General features: G+C 50.4%; 1 protein-coding gene across 1 annotated transcript in view; it reads left to right on the forward strand.

The window, feature by feature from the left end:
* Positions 1–2,613: 2,613 nt before the first annotated feature.
* The window catches only part of VWA5B1 (von Willebrand factor A domain containing 5B1), a gene marked incomplete at both ends in the record, with an annotated part of 37,891 nt that continues 15,132 nt past the window's right edge, over positions 2,614–25,372 (forward strand). The window contains 11 exons of the mRNA XM_079728447.1: positions 2,614–2,752; positions 4,601–4,753; positions 6,053–6,272; positions 9,780–9,925; positions 10,821–10,952; positions 11,586–11,710; positions 15,303–15,479; positions 19,565–19,675; positions 21,565–21,767; positions 22,234–22,348; positions 23,792–23,977. Of these exons, the coding sequence (XP_079584573.1) occupies positions 2,614–2,752; positions 4,601–4,753; positions 6,053–6,272; positions 9,780–9,925; positions 10,821–10,952; positions 11,586–11,710; positions 15,303–15,479; positions 19,565–19,675; positions 21,565–21,767; positions 22,234–22,348; positions 23,792–23,977 (1,707 nt within the window). The remainder of the gene's footprint in view (positions 2,753–4,600; positions 4,754–6,052; positions 6,273–9,779; positions 9,926–10,820; positions 10,953–11,585; positions 11,711–15,302; positions 15,480–19,564; positions 19,676–21,564; positions 21,768–22,233; positions 22,349–23,791; positions 23,978–25,372) is intronic.

A 25,372-nucleotide genomic window follows, 5' to 3' on the forward strand; every position in this document is an offset into this window, starting at 1 on the left:
GAGGCTGCCGGCATTCATTCATTCATTTCACGTTACAAATATTTATTGAGCTCCTACTATGTGCCAGGCACTGTGCTGGGTACTTTGTACACATTATTCCACTTAATCTTCACAGTGCTGATGAGATGGGGGCTATTGGCCCCTCCACTCACCTGGTTTTATAAAGGAGGGGACGAATACCCAGGGATTACAGTGGCTCACTCACTTCTTAGAAATCCTCTTTCCTGCCCGCCCCCTCACTCTCCCCTTGGCTGCCCTAAGGTCTAGCGGCCCCTTCCATCCCTTCTCCCAGCGCATTCACTCCCCTTTCTCTTGTCTCTCACCTCACCAGCCCAGATTCTGCATCCCAAAAGTCAAGGACCTGGGAAAAGACAGGTGGTCTGGCCGATCAGGAAGGAGGTGAGGCGGGTAAACGCCTAGTGAAATATTGACCCTGACACGCTAAGATCATCCCTTGTCACCACCTCAGCCCCGCTCACACCACACTGTTCCTGAGGCCAAGCCTGGCTTCTCACACTGTCTTGGGGATGATGCTGGTGGCTTCCTCCCTGTTAAGATTCTCCTAGGAGTTTCCTGTGGCCTGATGCCCACTGGAGGCCCAGATTGGGATGGTTGGAGGGAGGATGCTCAGCAGTACTTGCTCTGGTCCCCGTCTCTCGCAGGGATGCCCCTGGGCTCCTCCAGGAGAAAGTCCCACACACGCACCCTGGGTACCAGTATGTCCTCGGGGCGCCCCAAACTCATGTGCAAAACCAAACGCATCTGAGGCCTCGATGTCCTCACCTGCAAAACAATACACTTTATAAGGTTGTGAGAATTAAATGAGATCATATGTGTGCCTGGCACAGTTTCAGTTTTCAACAAATTCCACCTGCTGTTACCATTATCTTCCCCCACTCCCCAACTCCTCTGCCTCTGGATTGTAAGTTCCTTAAGGACAGAGTTGTATCTTATCTTTGTATGCCTAGCGGCTCATTCAGGGCCTGGATCGCACTAAGTGCTTATCAATGCTGGATGAATTGGTGGAGACTGCATGAATTAGGCCTTGCAGAATTTCAAGTTTACTCTTCCCAAGAGGGCTGACATTGTTAAAGAGTCAGTGCTTGGCTTCCCTTGTGGCGCAGTGGTTGAAAGTCCACCTGCCGATGCAGGGGACACGGGTTCGTGCCCCGGTCCGGGAAGATCCCACATGCCGCGGAGCAGCTGGGCCCGTGAGCCATGGCCGCTGAGCCTGCGCGTCCGGAGCCTGTGCTCCGCAACGGGAGAGGCCACAACAGTGAGAGGCCCGTGAACCACCCCCACCAAAAAAAAAAAAAAAGTAATCTCACGGGAACAAGATGCATCCCTACAAACCAATGAAAATGCTCAGAGGGAGAGAAGCTCGGCTCTGTAAGAGGCAGAGAAAGGATGCTGGGCATGCGTGGACCGGCTTCCTGGCAAAGGGGGGTCCTGAGTTGACAGTGAAGGACAATAGGAGGTCACTAGTTTACAGTGGGTCATGGGGTGAGGCTTCCAGGTAGAGTATGGCAAATACAAAGGTGGAGAGAGCACAGGACACATCTGAGGGATGACATGGAAGCTGGGAGACACACAAAGTGTGGTTGGGAACATGATGACCGATCAGCTAGAGGGGCAGGCGGGGCCAGATCACACAGGGCCCTAGGCCAAAATTTTAAAAGGGTTTTGGTCTCTATTCTAGGAGAAATAGGAAACCATTGGTGGGTGAGAGAGGGTGGCGGGGGTGATGGAAATCTGTCCAACTTGTGTATTGGTCTGTTCATTCTGGCCACTGGGTAGAGAATGGATTCCGGGGTTGAGCGGGGAGGAATATCTTCAAGAGGCCAGTTAGGAGCTGCGGTCCAGGTGGAGATGGTGATGGCTGGGACAGGGATGCTGGTGACAGAGGAGGAAAGGCATGGAAGGATGCCAGGGTCTTCCCAGAGATAAATCATGATCTTTGGCAATAGCTTAGGTGAGGGGGTGGGAAAAAGAGGTGCCGAGAATGGCCCCCAGACTTTTGGTCTGCACTCCTGGAGGGATGGTGGCTCTTTTCACTTTAGTATCTTTGGAGGGGTGGGTGTTTCTCACTTCCCTTACACCCCAAGTGTTGACTGTAGTGGGTAGATTCACTGAAGTCAGCGAAGGAGGGGCTTGCTGAGCTATTCCAATCATCTCATTCTGCAGAGAAAGCATCTAAGGCTCAGAGATCACAGGACTGACAAAGGGATGGGATCAGAGCCCCTGGACTCCCATCCGGAGCTAGGAGAGCACTGGCCATGGAGGAGCTCAGGGTGGACACGAGCCTGCCTGGGCTCTAACCCTGCCTGTGCTCCCACCCACTGAGTGAATCCGGGCAGGACACGTGTCTCTAGGCCTCAGTCTCTCTACTGTGAAATGGAAAGAAATGGAATGACCACTCCTTCTCTTCTGAGGGGTGGTCAAGAGTCACCGTGGGTCACTGAGTGAGAAGTAGTTGGGGGAAGTGAAGAGAACAATTCTTTGACTTCCTGTGGGGGCTGAAGTGGGAGAACTGAGTTGGGGAGGGAGGGGGGTCTCTCCCCACCTCCTGCCTTCCTGTCTCTTGCAGGCCCTGAAGGCTGAGTAGCCACAAAGATGCCTGGTCTGCTGAACCAGATCACAGGGGCAGCCCTGCCCCTCACCTCATCCGACATCACCTCCTTTGTCAGTGGTTACGCCCTGGGTCTCACCGCCTCCCTCACCTATGGCAACCTGGAAGCCCAGCCCTTCCAGGGTAAGGATCCCTGTTGGCGCTTCCCTGGGACCACCTGCTCCTCCAAGCAGAATCCCCATCCTGACATGTATTAGCTGATTGACACCGGACAAGTCATGTCACCTCTCTGAGTCTCAGTTTCCTCATCTGCGAAATAGAAATACCACTCTGCCCTGCAGGTCTTAAAGCTGGTAGCAAGTCATGTCAGGATTCGAACCCAGGTTGGGGCTCGGCCCCAGCCCACTGTCCCAGCCTTATTTATGTTCACAAGACATGCCCACCTGTGTCAGATAGTCAGTCCTCCACTTTCCCCAGTGAGCCTCACAGTAGGAGAGGCGTCCAGACTCAGTGGAAGCCAGGAGCTCCCAACTCCCAGTCGTAGGTGTGGCTCTCGTCCCCGTGGCCTTGGGGAAGCCACTGTCCTTCTCGACATCAGGGTGCTCCTGCACCTGTTTGGACGCCAGGGTTTGCAGGAGGAACAGATGAGGTAGTACATGAGGAAGGACAGCGTGGAAGGGAAAACAGTCTGCAAATATGAGTCATCAGCGCAAGGCAGTCAGGAGTGTGGACCGGCGTTCCCCTGCAAGAGACGCTTGTAAATTACACTCCTTTCCTTGCACGTAAGGAAGGGAGTTATGGGAAGGCTGGCCAGGAGGGTTCTGCGTAAAGGCTCATTATGGTTATAGCATCCCTTCTCATCCACAGTGATGGGGGCCTCCTAACCCCCAAACTTCATGTCTTGGGGCACCACCCTCCAGCCTGACCTGAGCTTCTGAAACTCTTTCAATTCCCAACAGAAACCTGCAAGGGAAAGTCTCCTTCCTGCGGAAATCTCCTGGGCAGAGCAAACTACACTTTTCCTCTGCTTAAGGAAACCTATAGAGGGTGGCTTAAAGTGAGGCCCACGAGGAACCCAGGGACTAAATTACTGAACAGCTCTGGGACAGTCCTTTGGCTTTCCATGTGCAGAAAGAACAGTCCCCCCATTTTATAGATGCGGAAACCGAGGGATGGGGAGCTGGGATTTGTGGAAAGTTCACTATGGGCCCAGCACTGTGCTGCACTCATGTTAGTGGGCAGATAAAATGAGATACGACCTTGATCCTCTGAGTGTGGTACCCCAGCCATCGGCATCACCCAGAGCTGGTTAGAAATGCAGAATCTCAGGCCCTGTCCCAGAACCACTAAATCAGAATCTGCATTTTAACCAGACCCCCAGGTGATTCATGTGCTCTTCAAGTTCGAGAAGCACTGAGATATAAAGACGTAGGGCACGCACTATGGGGGATATAGTTTAATAAGTGGTGGCTGTTTTTTCCATTTTCATAACGACCCTGAGTTTGACCCTATTATTCCCATTTTACAGATGGGACTGTGAGGCGTAGAGATGCTAAATGTTTTTATCCATGGTCACAAGACTGGGGAAGGGGGCAGGGCCCGGACAAGAACCATAGCCCTATTCCTCCAAAGCCCCAGCTCCTGGGTGCCATGCATGGGACCACCACACAGAGGTGTCTTATTAGTTCCACACAGCAGGTCACAAAAAAATCCAGATTTCCACTCTCTCTTGAAAAATCAGAAGCCCTGGTCACACCGGCCTCACAGGCCAGCAGAGTAAGAGTTGGCTGGGACAGGGGAGCAGCCGTCCCTTTCCAGCTGCCCTGCAGCTGACACAGAGCCTGCTGCTGTGCATCTCCTGCCCAGCCCCCAGAACCAGGAGGCCCCGGCCCAAGTTCTCTCTGGAGTCCTCCAAGTGGCAGTGAGTACCATCCACTCGAATGGCAGACCAAAGGCTCCAGTTCCTTCTCCGGGGTGGGGCATGCAGCGTGGGTCTGGGGCACCCCGCAATGCTGGGCCCTGCTCTGGCAGGTCTCTTTGTATACCCACTGGATGAGTACACCACGGTGATCGGCTTTGAGGCAGTCATTGCCGACCGAGTCGTGACAGTACAGATCAAGGACAAAGCCAAGATGGAGGGTGGCCACTTAGATGCCACTGGCCTCCGAGCTGCAACTGTCACAGGTAAGAAGGCCAGAAAGGCTGTGGCAGGGCCTGGGCATGGCTGGAGTCTCAGGCAGACTGAAAGGGCAGCAATGGGATAGGGTAGAGAGAGCACTACACTAAGAGTCAGGAATCCTGTGTGACCTCAGGCCAATAATTAACCTCTCTGAACCTGACCTTACTATCTGGAAAATAGAGGTAATTGTTTCTGTTCTCACCTAGGAAGAGTGGTAAGGCTCAAAGGAGGCAACAGAAGGATTGTTAAGATATCTCTAAGAAACAGAAGAGCATGTCATTTAAGCTCAGAGATTGTAGAATGAGTCACACCAGGATTTAACTGCCTATCCTGTTGCTTGCAAGCTTAGATAAGAAATTAAGCCTCATTTGTAAACTGTAACTAATAATCCTATGCATCCAAATCTCAACAAACAGCATGCAGAACACTAATCACAGTCCCTGGTACAGAGTAAGTACTCACAGCATGGCTACTGATGCCTGCTATTGAGGATACTGAGTCTCAGAGAGGGTGAGTGACTGGCCCAAGGTCACACAGCATGTTAGTGGCAGAGCCAAGGCTTGAGTCCAGACCAAGGATCATATGATATGAGATTCTTACCATTGGATTTATGATGGAGGTGAAGTTTGTTCACCTGATCATTGAGATGTTCAAGAATATTTTAATGAACACTCACGCTGTGAGATGCAAAGTTTCCCCCAAGATTTTAGGACTTCTCCCAGCCTGGAAGAATAGCTAGGACATGCCCGGTAGGGACCACGATAGGAAGTTGACAGTGGTTATGCCAAAAGCGGTCCAGATAATGTCAGAGGAGGGAAAGAGCGGTCCAGGTGGGACCAGGGAGGTTTTTGTGGAGGGGTTGGATGGATGGGTAGGATGGGCTAAGAAGGAATGAGGGATGGGCCTTTCAGATGAAAGGAGAGAGCATGGATCCTGGGGGAGGGGGGAATGCTCCAACGTGATTCTCGGGGGGACATAGAGTCTGCGGATAGAGATGTGACCCTCTGTTGGGGATTTGTGGGTCCCAGTCTCCCAATCCCCACAGGATACAGTGGAAAGTACACAGGCCTGGCATCAGACCCACGTAGGTTCAGATCCTGGTTCAATAAATTAGTTATTTGTTGAGTAACTTGAGCAAGCTGCACCCACACGCTGAGCCTCAGTTTTCCCATCAGCAGAACAAACTGCTCTAACCTAACACACAGCAAGCTTAGAGGGGATGGGAGAGAATGTATGTACAGTCCCTGACGCCAGGCCTGGCACTTAGGAAACATTCTGCATCGTCCCTCCTTCCTGCACACCAGGAAAGGTGGCTCTGGATGAGGATTTGGAGCGGATCCTCTTTGTGGTCAACCTGGGGACCATCGCCCCAATGGAGAACGTCACCATCTTTGTCAGCACCTCCTCGGAGCTCCCGACGCTGCCCAGCGGGGCTGTGAGGGTCCTGCTACCTGCTGTCTGCGTCCCAACCGTGCCTCAGTTCTGCACCGAGATCACTGGCCCCTCCAACCAACAGACCCACGGGTGAGGAGCCCCCGCCCAAACAAGGCCAGAGTCCCGGGTGCAGCAGGGAGTTGGGCAGGTGGGAAGGATAGGAGGTGAGGCTGAGCTCTGTAGCTGCCCCCGTCTCAGTAACTGTCCCTCCCCTGCTCACATTCCGAGCACTTAAGAATCTCCCTGAAATGCTCTGTGTTGGTACTGGTCAGAGGTGTTAGGATTTGGACAGCTTGGTATCAGAATTTCCAGGCTTTTTTCTTTAATGCACTCAACAGGTATTTTCAGAGCACCTAGGTGCTAGACACTGGGGAGGGGGTGTTAGGGACCCGGAGGACACGAAACCCACATGGTCCCTTGCCTTTTTGGAACTTGGTGGGAGAGATCATTATCCAACAGATAACACAACAAATGTGAACTGTTTATGAACTTGCATGCATAATTAATTATGTGAAAAGTGCAGTAAAGGAGACGTTCATTGGCTAAGAGTATAAAAGAGGGACCCAACGGTGGGGGGGGTGTCTGGGGGCCTGGTCAGGCTTCTCTGAGGAGTGGTATTTCAGCTGAGGGCTGAGCCAGGTGGGGGATGGATATAGGCACAGAGAGAAGCGTTCCTATAGGTGGGAACAGCAGGGGCAAAGGCCCTGAGGCAGCAAGGACAGGGCCACCGAGGGGGATTGAAGGACAGGTGACATGAGATGAGGCTGCAGAGATACAGGACACCCGGCGGCCCTGGCAGACTTTGGATTTCTCCCCGAAGCAACAAGAAATCATTAAAAAGGGTTTTCAGCAGGGCCGGGAGGGTACACTCCAGGACAGTTTCTCTGTACTCCCCTGGTGGGGGAGGAGGGAAGAGGGGGTGGGTCACAGCCTGAGGCACCTGCAGCTGAGATCGGGGCTCCTCCCATTTTCCCACCTATAAGCCCAGGGGGACTAGCGTTTCCTCTGCAGGGAGAGAGGATGCCAGTTTTAAAGTAGCCTGATGCATACAGGAGATGTCTTTTAAAGTCGTGTATCTTTTTTTTTTTTTTTTGCGGTACGCGGGCCTCTCACTGTTGTGGCCTCTCCCGTTGCGGAGCGCAGGCTCCGGATGCGCAGGCCCAGCGGCCACGGCTCACGGGCCCAGCCGCTCCGCGACACGTGGGATCCTCCCGGACCGGGGCACGAACCCGTGTCCCCTGCATCGGCAGGTGGACTCTCAACCACTGCGCCACCAGGGAAGCCACTGAAGTCGTGTATCTTATCATTCAATTCATGTCATTAAAAAAAAAAAATCTGTTCCACAGTATATTAGCACCACTGTGGTAGAAAAATAACACTTGAATTAATTACCAGTTAAACTACTTAACTCCCCCTCCCCAGCTTTGGGCCTGAATCTTTGAGCCAAGTTGAAATCTGGGAAGATGTACCATATGTATCTAGGAGTTTCATACATACCCTGGTTGGGCTATGGGGACAGCTGGGAGCACGTGCCCACTGGGACACAGAGGACAGTGACAGCAAACCCCTGGACACCACCAGTTAAAGTGCTGACCTCAAGGTGACCTGACGGGGAGGGGTTATTTTAGCCTCCCACGTGGGGCCAGCCCAGAGGGCACTCCTCAACCACACCACAAATAGTAATTAAACACCTACCATGGGGCAGGTACTGTTTTGGGTGCTGGGAATACAGCAGTAAACTAGACAGACAAGGTCCCTGCCCACGTGGGGCTAGCATTCTAAGGGACAATAAAGTAATAAGCCCACAAACATGTCATATGTTGGGTGATGAGCTCTATGGAGATAGATGCTACAAAGGCTAGAGGGGGACAGGATGGGGTGGGTGCTAGTTCGCTAGAATAGACAGGTCTTAGGCAACATTTGAGGCCTGATCTGAATGAAGGGGGCTGGCTGTGGAAGTATACTGGAAGAAGAACATTTGGGGCACGGGGGGCAGAGCGGGCAGTAAGTGCAAAGGCCCTGAGGCAGCAACAGCCTTGGTATGTTGGAAGAGCAGCTGGAAGGCTAGTAAGACTCTAGCAAAGTGGGAGAGTCAGACTGTGTAGGGTCTCGAAATCTAGAGTGAGGACAGTTGTTGTTACAACAGAGAAGCTGGTGGCACCAGCCAGTCTCAGGCCAGGGAACCCCAGCTCGTGTGTCATCTATGAAAATGCTGCCATAGGCGCCAAGCCAGGTGCATGGGAGAGGCAGGACCTAGCCGACCTGGGGACATTCAAGACCTCGGTGGATCAGGGGACAAGAGGCCAAGGAGTCCCCAGTGCCCCTGAGGTGGCCCTGATAAGCTAATTCCTGCCTGTTCCAGTAGGCAGAGTTAACAGAGATGCTCTTGGGAGATGCCTGCATCAAATTCTGATGAACCTCAAAGTTGCTTAGATAGAGTGACATGGGAAAAAATAAGAAAAATAGATAATACCAAGTGTTCGTGAGGATGAGAGAAGGAAACTCTCGTTCATTGCTTGTGGAAGTGGAAACTGGCCCAGCCACCCTGGAAAGCAATCTCGGGCAATACTCGGTGTGTGCCCTTTGACCTAGGGATCCCAGAGAAATCCTTTTATACATCCAAAAATAACACATGGATGAGGATATTCATGGTGCTGGCGTCTGTGAACACAGGGAGGCGAAGGCAGGAACAACTAAGTACAATATAACAGATGGCCCCAAGCCATAGCACATCAGCAGCAAAGACTTCGCTTTGCAGACAGCCACCTGGACAGAGCTTAAAGACACAGTGTTGGGTGAAGAAAAGGGGAGCAATTGAATGAGGTTCCTAATACAATGCTTTCTTTTCAACCAAAAGTCATGGTGTGTTTTACAAAAATATGTGCATATTCAGAACCTGTATCAAAGACCTCAGAAGGCATGACCACAGAGGGGAGGGAAATAGAGCAGGATCAGAGACAGGGCAAGGGATGACAAAGATAGGGGGCCAGAGACTTGAGCGTTCAGCAGGTGACACTTTGCTAAGTGCTTGCTCAAGACAGCTGTGTCATTATTATCCCCATTCAATGATGAGAAAACCAAGACTCAGAGAAGTGGCTTTATGCAAAGGTTCCCAGCTTGCAGAGACAGAGCAGGTATTCCAGAAGTGATGTGACATAGTGTAAAATGTTTCACGGCCGAGCCAGAGAGACCTGGGTGGGGATGCACACTCTGCCGAGTCCCAGGGGTGGCAACTTAGGCTAGTGACCTCATCTTGCTGAGCCTCAGTTTCCCCACGTTGGGGGGGGGCGGGAGATGAGGGCTCTGAGGCCCTCCTCTGGGGGCGTGGTGAGAACAGTGTGAGCCCGCATGCCTGGTGCCTGGCCCATCCATCATAGGTAGTGGTACCTTAGGTCTGAATCCAGGCTCTCCCTGCAGGCAGGCTGAGTGGGGCTGTCAGCATCTGGGGTGGAAGGAAGCCCCTCAGCCCCTTTTTGGGTGGGGCTGCAGGGGTGCCAGGGCTGCCTGGGACTTGCCGTTTTCTCCATGTCTTCTCTTGCTGGCCCCCTGCCTCAGCCCTGACTGGCCTCCTCCTCCTCCTCTCGGCCCCCTTCCCAGCAAAGACAAGCACTGCTTCGGCCCCCGGGCCCTGGACTCCTGGAGCAAATTGAGCCTGGAGACTCTCCTGGACACCAATGTGTCCAACCCCATGGAATACGAGTTCAACTTCCAGCTGGAGATCCGTGGGCCCTGCCTGCTCGCAGGTGAGAGGGAGCTGCCTAGACCCAGATGGGGCTGGAAAGAAGATTCGAGGCCACGGCGGGGTGGGGAAAGGAAGGGGAGGGAGGGACAGCTGGCCAGCCCAGATGGAAGACAGCCTGAAGCTCATGCCCACCCCCCCTTTTCCTGCTCCCCAGCATGCGGCCCAAGATGAGTCTTTCCCAAGGACAGGTTTCAAGGCTGTCCCCACCCTCACCTCAATTTCCCCGGGGAAATGCCCACAAGGGCACGGCCATCCGAAGTCCGTGGTCCTCGGTCTTCTTCTGGAGCCACAGCCACAGAGCTGCTTCCTGCTCTTCCCCTTGCATGGCAGAATCAGCTGGGGAACTTTCCAAATCCCACCACCTAGACCCCACCCCAGAGCTTCTGATGACATTGGTCTGAGGTGAGTCCTGGGCATTGGAACATTTAAAAGTTCCCAGGCGATTCTAACAAGCAGCCAGAGGCAGGTACCATTGTTCTGATGGTTCCCCTCCCCCACCCAGTCAAGGTTGTAAAGAGACACTAGGATGTGGTTTCTTGTCAGCAAGGGTTCTCCCAGAACAACAGGACATCCCAACACAAGAGGCATTTATGGAGTGCCCGCCGATGGAGCATGGAGCTCTTTCTGTCTTTCTGTGCCCTGTGAGGAAGCCATTCCTTTGACCCCCACTGGATCCTGAGGTCAGGGCAGGAAAGGCCATTAGACCCCATCTAGCTAAGCCCCCCTTTTGCAGACGGGGAAATTGAGAAGGCCTGTCCATGGTTTCACACAGCAGGTCAGGAGCCCCTGAGGGGGCTGGAGTGCCAGTCATCTCTGGCCTGAGTCTCAGGGTCCCCCACCAAGCCCCTCTCCCTCCGGGGACTCCTGAGCCTATCCCACTTTTCTGTGCCACTCAGGGGTGGAGAGTCCCACCCACGAGATCCGAGCCGACGCCGCCCCGTCTGCATGCTCCGCCAAGAGTATCATTATCACCCTGGCCAACAGGCACACCTTCGACCGGCCAGTGGAGATCCTCATCCACCCCAGCGGTACTGTGCACCAGGCAGGGACCCCAGGATGCCTGTGGGAGGGAGGAGGTGCTGATCCCATGGGGCATAGACACGTGGCCCCCCACCCAGTGGCCAGTGAGAGGGTAGGGGCGCGTGACAGAGGAGAGGAGACCAACTACTTGCCTCCTGGGAAACTTAGCGCTAACTGGCAGAATTGAGTGTCTCCTGCCCCATTCTAGCTCCTGAGACCCCAGGGTCTCATCCACCCAGTGGTGCACTTTGCCCCCAGGCCAGCTGAGCAGAGATCTTTGAAACCCTAAGCTCCATGAGACCCTGGCAGCTCTGAACTGTCAGGGAGCAACTCTTTTGTCTCTTTAAGAATTCATCGAATGTTTAGATGCAAAAAGATCAGAGCCCAGAATCACTCCCATTTTACAGATGGGTAAACTGAGGCCCAGGGAGGGGCAGTGAATCACCCACAGCCACTAGGCTCTCCTGCCTCCCAGCTAAGGAGTCTTCTCAGGGTCCCACACTGCCTCAAGCAGCCAGGGATCCCATCCCCCCTCTTCCAACTGGGAGTCCTCCGCACTGTGAAGATCTTCCACTCCACCGAGGCCCCCAGCATCACCCTCACCCTCGGGCAAGTGCCAAGAGTTGATCTCATCTCTGCAGAGCCCTACATGCCACATGTCCTGATGGAGAAAGGGGACATGACCCTGGGAGAGTTTGACCAGCACTTGAAGGGAAGAACAGATTTCATTAAAGGGATGAAGAAGGACAGCAGTGCAGAGCGAAAGGTGAGGGTGACTGAAGCAACATCAGTGGTGGCAGAACCGGGGTGGCACTGGGGACTTGGTCTTGGCTGGACCAATGAGGAGCCTGAACCTGAGGTTGGGGGTGGGTGTGGCTTGCCCGAGGTCACACAGCAAGCTGGTGGCAGAGGGAAAGTGGATGTCCAGATGCGGCAGTCACCCTGGCACTGCCCTCCTGCCTCCTGCCAGGTCACCTGCTCCTAGTGTCACCAAGGTGCCTAAGCCAGGCAAAATTCTAGGCTGGTGGCAGAAACAACCTTGGTCTCCTCCAGGCTAATCCACCCCCAAGAGGCATCAAGGACCCTACAGCTGGGTGGCCTCCTGGCTCCATCTCTACTCCTGGGCCTCCCTTTTCCCACCTGCTGAATGGGTCTCTTGCTCTTCCTGCCTCTGGGATCCTTGCTTGCTATTAGGTAAAGAATAAAGGCAGAGCAGGGAAAGCCCGAGAAAGATCCTTTCCCTCTGCCCGCCCCTGTCCCAAGAAGTGAAAGGATAAGGGCACCATCAGCAAGGGGCTGGGGGTGGGGAAGGGGGGTAAGAGGATACTGAGCCACAGCCACAAGCCACCCCCGCAGTCTCCCTCCTGCTCGTGACCCAACACATGGAGCCGGGTCCTGAGTGCCAAGGTGGGCTTAAGAATCGCGGGATACTTCTTTTTATTGTCTCCCCTTTTGAAATGAGAAAACTGAGGTTTAGCACCCAAAATAACTGGTGAGCTGGGAAAAGGGAGTTGGCTTTGGTGACAAAGAGGCTAAGGACTTTGCCTTGCTCATGTGGGGCAATTGTGCTGGATGTAAGGGCACCCCGTTCCTGCTGGCCTGACTGGCAGAGGAACAGACAAGAACGCGGAGATAACTTACAGCTGATGACATAACTTACAGCTGATGACATCATTCCCTTTGGTAGAGATCCCACTGGAAGCCCCTGCTTGGTGGGGGGTAGGGGGGATGGTGAAGGGAAGATGTAGGTGGCTCAATGCCCATCCCCACGTTAGAGACCCCACTGGAAACACCGTCCTCCCAGAGGTGCCCCCTCACCCAGATGAGTCAGTTGGGAGAAGAGGCTGGAGACAGGCTCTCAGAGTGGTAGTGGGAATGCCGGGGGTGCCACTCAGCTCTGAGAACTGCAGCACGTGGACAAGGGGTGTCGGCAATGAGCCTCCCAGGCCTGCCGGCCAAGCCTTAAATCAATTAGCTCTGGGACCACTGAGGCAAATGAGAATTAATTTGCCACCTTGGGTTAGTTATGCAAATACCTTGTATTCTCATGAGCTCCAGGGATGACAGCCATCAACCCACAGCTGCTAAGAAGTGATGAGTTTATTGTAACTGGATAATGGGAGCTCGAGACATCAGAGGATCCTGAGCGCGGACCCCCACTCCATGCCTCGGAGAGGCAAAAATCAGGCTCCTGTCACTACTAGATGTGGCTGTTGCTGCCTTGGGCTCTGTTGTCAAAAGGGCCAGGCTGGGCAGTGGCTTTTGGCAAAGGAGCTCCCGGTGGGAGGGAGGAGGGCATCCAGAGGCATCAATCAGGAAGCGTGAGTGGGACGAGCTGTCAAAAACTGCGATTTAGCAAAGAGGGGGCAAATGACACAGGGGGAGACATTATGTATGAGAGATGGAGATGCAGAGAGAAGCAGAGACAAATAGAGACAGAGAGACAAAAAAACTGATGCACATAGGTCAGCAGCAGAGAAAAAGACCCACGCAGATTCATCCTCTCATTTATTAATTCAACAAACACTAAGTGCCCAATAGCTTCTAGGCACTAGGAAGAAAGCACTGGGAATGACACATCCTTTCCTCGCGGCGCTTAGATTCTAGCGCAGGGAAACAGACAAGAAGCAAACGCACGAGCAAGATCAGTTTAGGTGAGGGCTGGGGACTGTGAAACACAAAACAGGACGATATGATAATGAGTGATGAGTACCGGCTGCTGTTTAGCCAGGTGTTTAGAGAAAATCTGTCTGAAGGTGAGACCCGGTGGGTTGTGAAGCATTGGAAGAACATGCAAAGAACTGGAAGCAGAATAATGGTGATGTGTTTGGAAAACAGAAAGATGCCCAGAATGTCTGAAATGCAGGGCAAACATGAGGTGGCCAGGTAGGCAGGGGTCAGTCCTTAGGGGGGCTTCATGAGCCCTGGTACAAGGTGTGAGGTGAAACTATTGCTTAAGCAAGAGAGTAACAAGAAAGATCACACTGCCTGCTCTCTATAGAAGGGACCACGGGGACATAAAAGTAGAGGAATGAAGCCAGGAAGAAGCTATTGCAAAGATCCAGGCAAGAGATGGTACTGTCCTGCGCTTGGGTGATTGCAGTGGAGACAGAGAGAAGAGGACATGTTCAGAATGTATTTTAGCTGCAGAACAGGCAGCCCTCTGCTGAAGGAGTGGATGCGTGGGGTGAGGAAAAGAGGGGAATCAAGGACAACTCTTAGGTCTTTGGTTTGAACACGTGAGCGGGTGATGACGTCATCTACTGAATTGAGGAAGGGACCCAAATAGAGAGAAATTGAGAAATAGACAAAGAGAGATATGTACACGCAGAGACAGTCCGATACAGAGACAGAGAAAGTAGGGGTGGAGAGTGAGGGCGGCAGAGTGAGGAGAGAGGAAATGAGATTCGGTGCAAAGTGACCGGAGAGTCAAGGACAGTCCAGTAGTGGTGTGACAAGGCCAACTAAGGGAACACATGAAAAGATGCAGAACTCTGGTGCTGTCCTTCCTTTAATGTTCACTGAGCCCATCTCTGCACCAAGCTCTGTGTTAAGCCCTGGAGGTGCAAGAGACTCAAGCATGACCTGCCTTCAAGTAGCCCCCAAGCTAGAGGGGAGACAGAGAGATGAGCAAAACCTCACAGTGTGAGAAATGCCTGGGTCCCCGTGACAAATAGCAACAGCAGCAGCAAGAGCGTAGCTGGTTGCTGTGCAGACAATTGCTCTGCTGGGAAGCCGTCTCACAGGCATTGCATTTAGTCCATACAACTCAGTGAGGTATGTACTCTTGTCCTCATTTCACGGATGAGGAAACTAAGTAATTAAATCCACCAGGAAGATGGGGACAGGTTTTCCAAAGAAGTAAAATTTGAAGCATGAGTAGGAAGTTATCAGTGGGAGAGAATCAGTAAAGCAGAGAATCCAAGTTCACAGCCAAAACGAGCCAGAGTGTGGCTTGTCCCCTGGGTGTGAAAGGGAAAGAAACCACTATTCAACTGAGGACCTGCCTGTGTGCCAGGACCTTCCCATTTGCATGCCAGCTCAGTTCATCCTCAGAACCACCCTGAGAAATGGACATTATTTGCCCCGTTTTACAAAGAGGAGTCAGACCCAGAGGAGGGTCTTGCCCAAGATCACACAGCTGGCTGGTGACAGAGCTGGAATTCAAACCTAGGCCTTTCTGTTGCTGCAACCTGTGAATGTCTAGCAGAAGAGCCAGGTAGGGTCAACCTGGAAGTCTTTCACACAGAGTGGGATCCTGACAAGACTCGGAGAGTAATGGGGGGCCAGCACAACGCCCAGGAGTAGCTCTGGACCCCTTGAACGCCCAGGTAAGAGAGCTTCCCTTTCTCCTCCAGACAGAAATCATCCGGAAACGCCTCCACAAGGACATTCCCCACCATTCGGTTATCATGCTCAACTTCTGTCCTGACCTCCAGTCGGTCCAGCCGAACCTAAGAAAGACCCAGGGCGAGTTTATCTTCCTCATCGACAGGAGTGGCAGCATGAATGGGACCAACATCCACCGAGTCAAGGTACCTCTAAGAGGACCCCTACCCCCAGGATCTAGGGTCCCAGGGTACCCAGCTTCTCAGCACTTTCTGTCCCAAGCACCCCTCGTTCCACACCTGAATCCGTTCCTTAAATGACTATCCATGGCTAAGAGAAAGCACAAACAACTTTTTTGTATGTCAGTTTAAACAGAAACCCCACCCAAACTCAACTTGCTCCCAAAATAAACCCCTGAAGTGATCTGAGCAGAGGTTAACTGCTGTCCATTTACAAGGGATGAAGTGATCAGTAGCTTCCCTTGGCATTCTACACGCCTCTGTTGTGTCCCTGTTCTGGCTAAAGCACCTCACTAGGTACTAAGTGGAGAGGGATACAGAGAAAAAAGGAAGGGAACTAACATTTGCTGAGGGCCTACTATGGGTCAGATACTGTGCAGCCACTGAATGCACAGCTTGGTGTTTAATCCAGATAATAATCCTAGGAGGTCGGTCAAATTGTCACCATTTTCCAAACAGGAAAACCCATCCTGAGAGTTTCAGTAATGTACCCAAGATCATGGTCTAAACTTAAACCCATATCTGTCTGTCTGACCGTTTCTACCATGTGACACTGGAGATTCATTGGACATGGCCCCTGCCATCAAGGGATGTGTAGAATCCAGTAGAAATGACTTGGTTCATCCTTTTTTTTTTTCAAATGCCTAATATGTGCAAAGCCCTGTGCTTGGCCTCCTGGAAAGACAGTAGTTTGTAAACATAGTTCCTGCCCTCAAGGAGCTCACAGTCAAGTGAGGGGCATAGCCCTGTTAACCAAGCCTGCCTGGGAGCATGGTCTTGATGCTTTGGAGGGTTCTGAAGGAGTTCAGGGGAAAGAGTGATAAAACCCTGCCCCCACATCCAGAAGCATTCCATCTCCATGAGGAGATTATTCACCACAGTTATGGCATTATCCAACACTTCCTTGTATTTTTAGCTGTGCAGATGTCTGTCTCCTCCTCTGGAATTATCCACTCATTAAGGAAAAGGACCAGATCTTTCTCATCTGTCTCTCCCCATGGGGTCTAGCTCTGTGTTTATGCATAAAAAGCCCTTGGTTGCTGTTTATTGAACTGAGTAAAGGATCATAGTTCAAGAGAACAAGGGATGAGAAAACAAGGAGAGGGCTCTGCTGTCACCTGAAATTTTGTCCCTCTCCCGACCTTGTCCCTCTTATTTCCGGAGCAACAGAATAAGCCAGGAGGAATGGGCTTAAGTGGGGTCAGTGATGGCAGCTATCTCCTAAGCCTTGCTATGACTGGGTTTGGTCTTGAAGTATGACAGAGCAGTCATATATGAGATCCAAGTTCTTGTTTGAGCCTCTTGACATTGGGATGCAGGACTGGTTGGTGGTACCTTTTCCCCATCCCTGCCCACCATCAAAGGCAGGCATTGAAGTGAGGAGCTGTCCACAGTGCTGGAGTGCTGAAGCATGCTCCAGGACTGTGTGGCCATGTGTATTCCATGCCACAGCTGTACCAATCTGTAAGACATCTCTTCAGTTACTCTAACGTATCATAGGATCACAGACCTAAAACATCTCTCAGAGAGCATTTAATCCATTTTCCCTGCCATTTTCCAGGTAAGGAAACTCAGTCCCCAGGATGCTAAATGTTCTTCCCAACATCACAGAGCTGGTGCAGGAACCTGAACCTTCTGTATCTTAATTCAGGGCTCATTTTCCTTACATTGCCAATAGGGAATTATACAGACTCTTCCACTGAGAAAACCTCTCTTCTCTGATTGTCATTCCTGCTACATGGCTCTGAGAAAAACAATGCCTGGGTTCCAGGGTCCATTCTACCACTGACTCACTATGTGGCTTTGGACAAGTTGATTCTCAACTCTGGCTTCATTTATTCTTTCTGTAAGAAAAGAAAGAAGGATTCATTCAGGGAGGGCAAACATATGTCACACATCCCTCTGTGCCCCTCCTCCAAGCCCAGACAGACATCAATAATTGACCATGACATTTTTTTTCAGTGCTGAGCCTGGATTCAGTCTCCACCTCCTTCTCATCTTGGTGTTCCAGGCAGTTACCACCAGTTAAATGGAGCTGGTTTATGAGTAGAAATCCAGCTCCTGAACTAGAGACCTATTGTCAGAATTCTCTGACAATAACTTAGTTCACGTCTCAGTCCCTTTCCCCTTGGAGTCGCTCTTGCTTTCTTTTCCAGTTCAGCTCAGTGAGCTCAAGGTCATCCTTTCACAAATGGCTTTGCATTGGCACAATCCATTCTGCTAAACACGTCCCTTTTAGAAAAAGTCGCAGAAATTACTCCGACCACACATCCCTTTCCCCACTGACAATGAGGCCATTGAGGGGTTACCTGAGTCATTAGGTGGCTCATTAGGTTGAAGTTTTAGGAAAAACTAGGCGTAGGGAGGTAGGAGAGAATAGAAATCCAAACAGCCATGCCAAAGGGGAAAGTTCAGCCAATTTAATTTCCTGCAGCTGGTCTCATTCTTCAGCTGCCACTTGCTGCCAAAAACATGGCTTTAAAATTCTAATAGGTGTGAGCAGAGACAATCCGTATGGATCAGCAGAGTCTCCTCCTAGCAGCAATACACATCAGTAACTAATGAAAAAATAAACAGATATTGACTTCTTTTGCAGAAAAACAAATATATTGACACAAGCAACAAAAGGGGACAGACAGAACATTAATGTCAATATTTACAGAGGGGCATGGAAGAGGGGCTGCAGGGCTGCAGGGGCTGCAGGGCTGCGGAGCCTGGAAGGCCACATGGTGTAAAAGTTGCCAGGATCTACTTGCTGCTGTTTCCTTCAAGATTGTGGAGTATAACAGTTTTTTTCTCTGAAGCCATGCTGAGATCCCTGGGGTGCCATCAATAAACTCTATAGGGATGAGGGAAAGCCACTCATTCCTGAGTCCTGTGCCAAGGCAGAGCCAACATAAATAAAGATCTCGGAGCTGTGCTTTGAAAGCCTCAGTCCTATTCTCAGGTTTTATGATCCAGTGCAATTCCTTAGCCCTCTCAGCTTCAGTTTCCCTATCTGTAAAACAGAGGCATTGATACTAATATGTATCTCATGGGGTTGGTAATAATAACCATTTACTGAATGTTTACTGTGTGCCACACTGAGGTTCCGAGGAGTGATATAACTAGCCCAAGGTCAAGTTAGTAATAGCAAAGGTGAGGTTGAAACCCAGATATGTTTAACTTCAAAGTGTATCTGCTTGGGCTTCCCTGGTGGCACAGTGGTTGAGAGTCCGCCTGCTGATGCAGGGGACATGGGTTCGTGCTCCGGTCCGGGAGGATCCCACATGCCGCGGAGTGGCTGGGCCCGTGAGCCATGGCCGCTGCGCCTGCGTGTCTGGAGCCTGTGCTCCGCAACGGGAGAGGCCACAACAGTGAGAGGCCTGCATACCACAAAAAAAAAAAAAAAAAAAGTGTATCTCCTTAACCACTATGCTATAATACATGTTATAGAGGTTAAATGTGGTAATGAATACAAAGTGCTTAGCATATAGTAATTGCTTGACATTTATCATTGCATTGTATCATCAATATCATCAATATCATCATTTTCCCTCTTGTCATCTCCTCCACCTTCTCTCTTTGTCATTATTTTTTAGAATATACCTTGATCAAAGTCTCCTGGTGCTGCACAGTTAAATAGGTTAAGACTCTTTAATGCTCACAGACCTTGAAGCAGAAGGCTGCTTCCTCACCAGTGGGACCTGGACCAGGCCACGTGCCTCCCTTAGACGTCCATTTTGTTTTGGTGGAAGTGGGTGGGCGCTCCCCGCTCTCCTCACCGCTCAGGGTCAGTAGGAGGTGAAACAAAACTGGAAAACTGTAATAGGATGGCTTTGAGAAATCTGACTTGCTACACAGATGAGGAGTTTTATGATGATGGCTTTGGCTCAGCCTCTGGTCAACATCAGCGAATTTCTTTATCTGGGGGAGAAAGTGATGTTGGGTGCAGACAGAGGGTGAAAGGTCCACTTGGAGGCTGCTTCCGTGCTGCTATGAGAACAATGCTGTGTGGTGGCCAAGGTAAGAACTTCTTCCTGAATCCTAAAAATTCCTTTCTTACCTGTCAGGATGCCATGCTGGTGGCTCTTAAGAGCCTCATGCCAGCCTGCCTCTTCAACGTCATTGGGTTTGGATCCACGTTTAAGACCCTCTTCCCTTCCAGTCAGACCTACAGTGAGGTAAGGAGGGGGCATGGCTGGGACCAGAAGGGGTCAGATGGTGAGAAACAGAGGCAAGGAAGGAAAAGGAAAGAGGAGGTAACCCCGAGGCCTGCCCACATAGAACCTGTTCACACATATAGAACCTAGATGATGCCAGCATCAGAGAACCAAAGGGAGGCTATCTCCGTGTAGGCAGTCTTCTGGCCTCCCCCCTCCTTAAAATAAAGATCACGTGGGGCAAAGTATGGATGTACACTGGGAGCGGGTAGAGGGAAGGGATAGGGAAAGGATATATCTTAGGCCTCCCACTCACTGAAGCCCCCATCTCATTCGAATGATAGACTCATGCAAGGTTGAGCTAAAGGAGTGAATAGCAAGGGATAGAGGAGTGAATAGTTGGGCGAGTGGACTAAGAATGGCGCTCACATGGCTCAAGGTAACAGTTTGTAACAAGAGGACCCTTGGCCCCAATAGGATGTTCAAAATGGGAGCATCCCAGGGAGTTCCCTGGTGGCCTAGTGGTTAGGATTCCGGGCTTTCACTGTTGTGGCCCAGGTTCAATCCCTGGTTGGGGAACTGAGATCCCACAAGCCATGAAGCACAGCCAAAATAAAGGCGGGAGGGTGGCGGACATCTTACCCAGGTCTAGGAACAGGAAGGAAGGAAGGGAGGGAGGGAGGGATGGAGGGAGGGAGAGAGAGACAGTGGGTGGGAAGGGAGGAAAGAAGGGCATAGGAGCCACTTTTCAATTAAAAATAACTTATTTGTCGGTTTTTTAAATACAGAAATAATATATATTGATTGTCCCACAATTTTTAAATCTAGATAATCAAAATGAAAAATTTGAAAATCTCCCATGATCAGTCAGAAAAAAAGAAAAACCACTGTTAAGAGCTTAGTAGAAATCCCTTCTTGCTCTAAGCATTTACATACATTTTCAGTAAAGGTAGGATTAGACCTCCCATACTTTCTGTAACCTATTTTTCTAACAAAACAGCCTATCATGAGCATATGTCCATGCTAGAAAGTATTAATCTGCAACATAATTTTCAATAGCTGCCTACTATTTCACTACACAGATAGGCTGCGACTTATTTAACTAAACCGCTACACGTGGGCATTTAAGTTGTCTCCATTTTTTTCTATTTAGTTACCTTTGCAGCAAATACTTTGCATACATCCTTAATGATTTGCTTGGAATAAATGCCTAGTCTTGCTGGTTCCAAAGGTACATATACATTTTTTTAAGACTTTTGTTATATTCCATTACTCTAAGTGTGGATGTTGAAAGAGCATCTTCCTGAGTCAGGAGCAGGAAAACATCTGATATCCAGTGAGAATCTGTCCTTGCTACAGTGACATCCATCCAGTGGCAGGAATCCTTGGCCAGTTGGGTCTCACAGTGTTGGTCCAGGAGGGAGGAAATCTGAAACCCAGATTGGGGAAATGGTTTCCTCAGAGTATCATAGGGATTTAGTGCCACAGTCAGGCCAGGACTCAAGTTTTAAGATTTCTAGTCTAGTGGTCTTCCACCATACCTCCTGCCTCACTCACCAGAAAAGGAAACCTCATTTGTGCTGGGCAGTTAGGGCTTGATGCGCTACCTTTTCCAGGGGTGTTTTTATTTTTAAAGAGGAACAAAGAAAGGACAACAGTAGGTTAATACATCATGAATGGTGGCATTTGGGGCATTGGTAGGTGGTGTTATTGGGCAGAGTCACACTGAAAAGTGGCCACCTATTCTTCCTGGGCGTGGGGCAGAGATGAAACTGGGAACATGAGTCCGCTCCAGTGAGGCTGAACTAAGATCCAGGGAAACAAAGGATTCATCGTCCAAGGGACTTAGAGTCTCCACACCATATAATGACCCTGGGGACGATCTCCCTGTCCATGACCCTTCTCTGCAGGAGAGTTTGGCCAAGGCCTGTGACAACATCCAGAGAATGCAGGCTGACATGGGTGGCACCAACATTCTCTCCCCACTCAAGTGGATCATCCGGCAGCCAGTGCTCCGAGGCCACCCGAGGCTCCTCTTCCTCATCACAGATGGTGCCGTCAACAATACCGGGAAGGTGCTGGAGCTGGTGCGAAATCATGCCTTCTCCACCAGGTGGGCACAGGCTGAAGGTTTAGGGCTCAGTTACTCTGGGCTGCCCTGGGCTGGGGATGTCAGAACTGGGGCAACGTGGAAGATGCCAGGAGGAGAAGAGGGGACCCACAATTCCTACAGAGCTTTGCTTCCAGGATGGGTGGCCAACTTCAAAGTTTGCCTTTTCCCCACAGTGGTTCAGGAGGGATAAGATGTCCACACCTGTGCATCCAGGTCTCAGAGAGCAGTCTAGGCAGAGGAAGTCCTACCTGCTTTGACTCTGTGCTGGGGTGGGAGGTGACGGGCTGTCCATGTGTGAATATGAGTGCCCACTGATGACCCTCTTTCTTCTCCCTCACCCTCTACCTGAAGCTGGGGCCAGCTCTGAGATAGCTCTGTTGGATCATGATCCACCCCTTTCCCCATCAGGGGACAAAAATGGCAGAGAGGATAGGAAGTAGCAGCCTCTCTTGTCCCCCTCTTCCAGGTGCTATAGCTTTGGAATTGGACCCAACGTCTGCCACAGACTGGTGAAAGGGTTGGCAACTGTGTCCAAGGGCAGTGCTGAGTTCCTGGTGGAGGGGGAGCGGCTGCAACCCAAGGTAGGCAGAAGGGCCTCCATCTCTTCTGGTGCTGGGACCTCAGAGGCCCACACTGGTCACACAGCAACTCAGTGGTGGAGCTGGGATTTCACCCCAAGTCTGAGTGCTCCACTAGGTTACACTGCACCCCAGTGAAAATCAGAGTTGGAGGCAGAGTGGACCTTTCCTGGAGCTAGTACAGGACACTAGATGCCCTGGTCTCCAGCCACTGGCTCATATGTTCCATCCACTGGCTGGGCAGGATTGGGGTTCCCAAAGGAGTCATTGCCTCTATGGATAGGAGTTGCACTTGGGGTCATTTCTGGCCATGTTCCTGATGATGACAAATGATGGCTCAGAAGAATCTAAAGGACCCAGAAATCAAGGCAATTATAGTCTTCTCTCCATGTCTTGCATAATTGGCACAAATAATCCAACACTTAGAAAATCCCTGTGTCGGTCCAGATTTTTCAGGAACAAGAAACAGAGCGGAAGTTAAGAGTGCAAAGTTTTCTTGAGGGATAAAATCTGTAGAAGGGAAAAGAGGAGGAAACAGGAGGGAAAACTTTCAATCCACGTGCAGATGCAACACTTGTGAAAGGGAAGGAGGGAAGCAGGATTGGTCAGGTAGAGCCTCAGACTGCAGTGCAGGTCTGACAGGGTCTCAACCAACCCACCAGGGATCTCTGGAGCAAGAAATGCCCATTAGGTTGTCTCTGTTGGGTGGAAAGACCAGGCACGAATATCCCTGCCATGCACATTTGTTGCCTGGGGGCTTCCAGGGAGAGGTGTGAACTTGGTTTGAAAGCTGAGGCATTGCACATGGAGACTGTCATCTAACTGCATTCCTTGCAGCAAAAGAACACAGTCTTTCTCGAAGGGAAATTTGAGAGTGCACCTCTATGGTTGCCACAATCCTCAAATCATTTTTCTCCAGCTTTGCAGTACATTTGAGGAAATCATCCTAGGGGATGTTAAACCACTGTCTAAGTGCTAAACCAGCTGTCATTTATTGAATGCCTATCATGGGGCAGATACTTCCAATGCAGTATCTTCCCAACTACACTGAAAGTTGAGAACTACTAACTCCCTTTAACAGAAGGGGACACAGTGGCCCAGGAAGGTAAATTGACTTGCTCAAGATCACTATTCAGTCCATGTTTTGAGACAAACTTTCTGTGTGCCCCAGGCTCATCACAGCCCTACTCTGAGTCTTGGGTTTTTCTCATTTATAAAATGCTAAGCTTAGAGAAGGTGAAAGCAAAGATCTGCTCCAACTCTGATATTCTAGGAGTCTAAGAAACTCAGAGGCATGTTTGCTGCTGAGCAAGCCGCCCAAAGTCTACTGTCACTTCTTCCTGCTACCTCTTCTCATGCTCACACCCACATAGTCTTCATGCTCCTCATCTGTGCATATCCCCGTTCACACATCCCCCCAACCTGTGTTCTGACCCTGTCCAACAGATGGTCAAATCCCTGAAGAAGGCCATGGCCCCAGTCCTGAGTGATGTGACTGTGGAGTGGGTCTTCCCTGAGACTACCGAGGTCCTGATCTCACCTGTCAGCACCAGCTCCCTCTTCCCTGGAGAACGGCTGGTGGGGTATGGCATTGTATGTGATGCCTCCTTATTCATCTCCAATCCCAGAACAGTAAGTACTTTAGAAATTCCAGGGGTCAGTGGGGGTCCGGAACCCTTCCCACAAAGCCATCCTTGGCTGGAAAGACAATTTATCTGTGGCAGCTAGGAGCCAATTTGATCTGAGTTTACTCTTGCGGGGTATAGTTGTCAGGCCATGGGCATTCAGTCATGGTGACACTGCTTGGGTAAATGCTGCTATCTCAATATGTGGTTCTCAAGATGCCCTGCAAGAGGAGAACTTGGGGAACGTGTTTAAAATGCAGAGCCCTAGCTCCAACCCAGATCCCCTGAATAAAAATCTCTGAAGATAAGGCCGAGGAACCTGCATTTTGCATAATCTACTCCAAGTGATTTTGGTGAATAGTTCAATTCAGAACAATGGCACTCAGATTTCTTTCCCTCAACACACTAGAGAGATCATATCTCCTTAGATGAATTTGTGTTTTATTTATTTACATGGATAATTCCCTTGTATGTGGTGGCAGAAGTGAAATAAAAGCGAGGAACTTCTCAAAGGGAGGTGGAATCCATGCTAAAATGTAGATTGCCTGAGATGCTATTTTCTCATCTAGCTTCCCTCGTTAGTAAGTCTCTCCACTCCCCTTTAAAGGATTTGTCATCCTGTTTTGTTTTAAGCAGGAGTCACAAACTCAATGCCTAGAGGGATTGGGCAGGTATAAAATGAGCGAAATGGGCTTGTTGTAAAACTTAAAGGGACAAATGTCATGAGAGATAGCAGATATTCCCCCATATAGAGGAAATAAGGGGTGGTGAGGAATACAGCAAACTGGAGAGCACACACTCTGTCTAAATGCTCAGCCCCTACTCGGCCCTAACAAACAGTTATCATGCAAGATTGTGGACCCTATGTTAAATGAGTTTCCAATCTTTCAAGAGAAGTTAGAATTTTATTTGAAATTTCCAGATTTTAAAATGTTATGGAATCTCTTAAGGACCATGGTCAGTAATGGTAAGAGTGTTTTGGAGAGTAGAGTGTTCAACTGCAGGGAGAACATGCTAAACAAAATGCTAGTCAAGACTTTGCACAGTCCAGGCCTTTCTTGGGGGCCTGAGAGGTAGCAGATCATCCACAGACCTTACTACTAGCAGGGACTGTCAAATCTATTCTCCTTTCCTTACCCATGAGACTGGCAATGCTTTCTCCTACTACTAGAAGAGTTGTTGGGTAAGGGTATAATCGTGACTTACCCTCCTGGAAGGTGATCTAGAAATAACTAATAAAATTAGAAATATATACCTTTTCAACCCAGAAAAGCCTCCTAAGAATCAAACACATAGAAATAAAAGTGATGTAATAGATTCATGGTCAAGGATTTATTGTAGCATTTTTTACGGTGGCAAAAAATAAATGGCCACAAAGCAAATGCTTAATAAAAAAGGGTGG

This window comes from Hyperoodon ampullatus (assembly GCF_949752795.1).
Source record: "Hyperoodon ampullatus genome assembly, chromosome: 2".
Classification (NCBI taxonomy): domain Eukaryota; kingdom Metazoa; phylum Chordata; class Mammalia; order Artiodactyla; family Ziphiidae; genus Hyperoodon; species Hyperoodon ampullatus.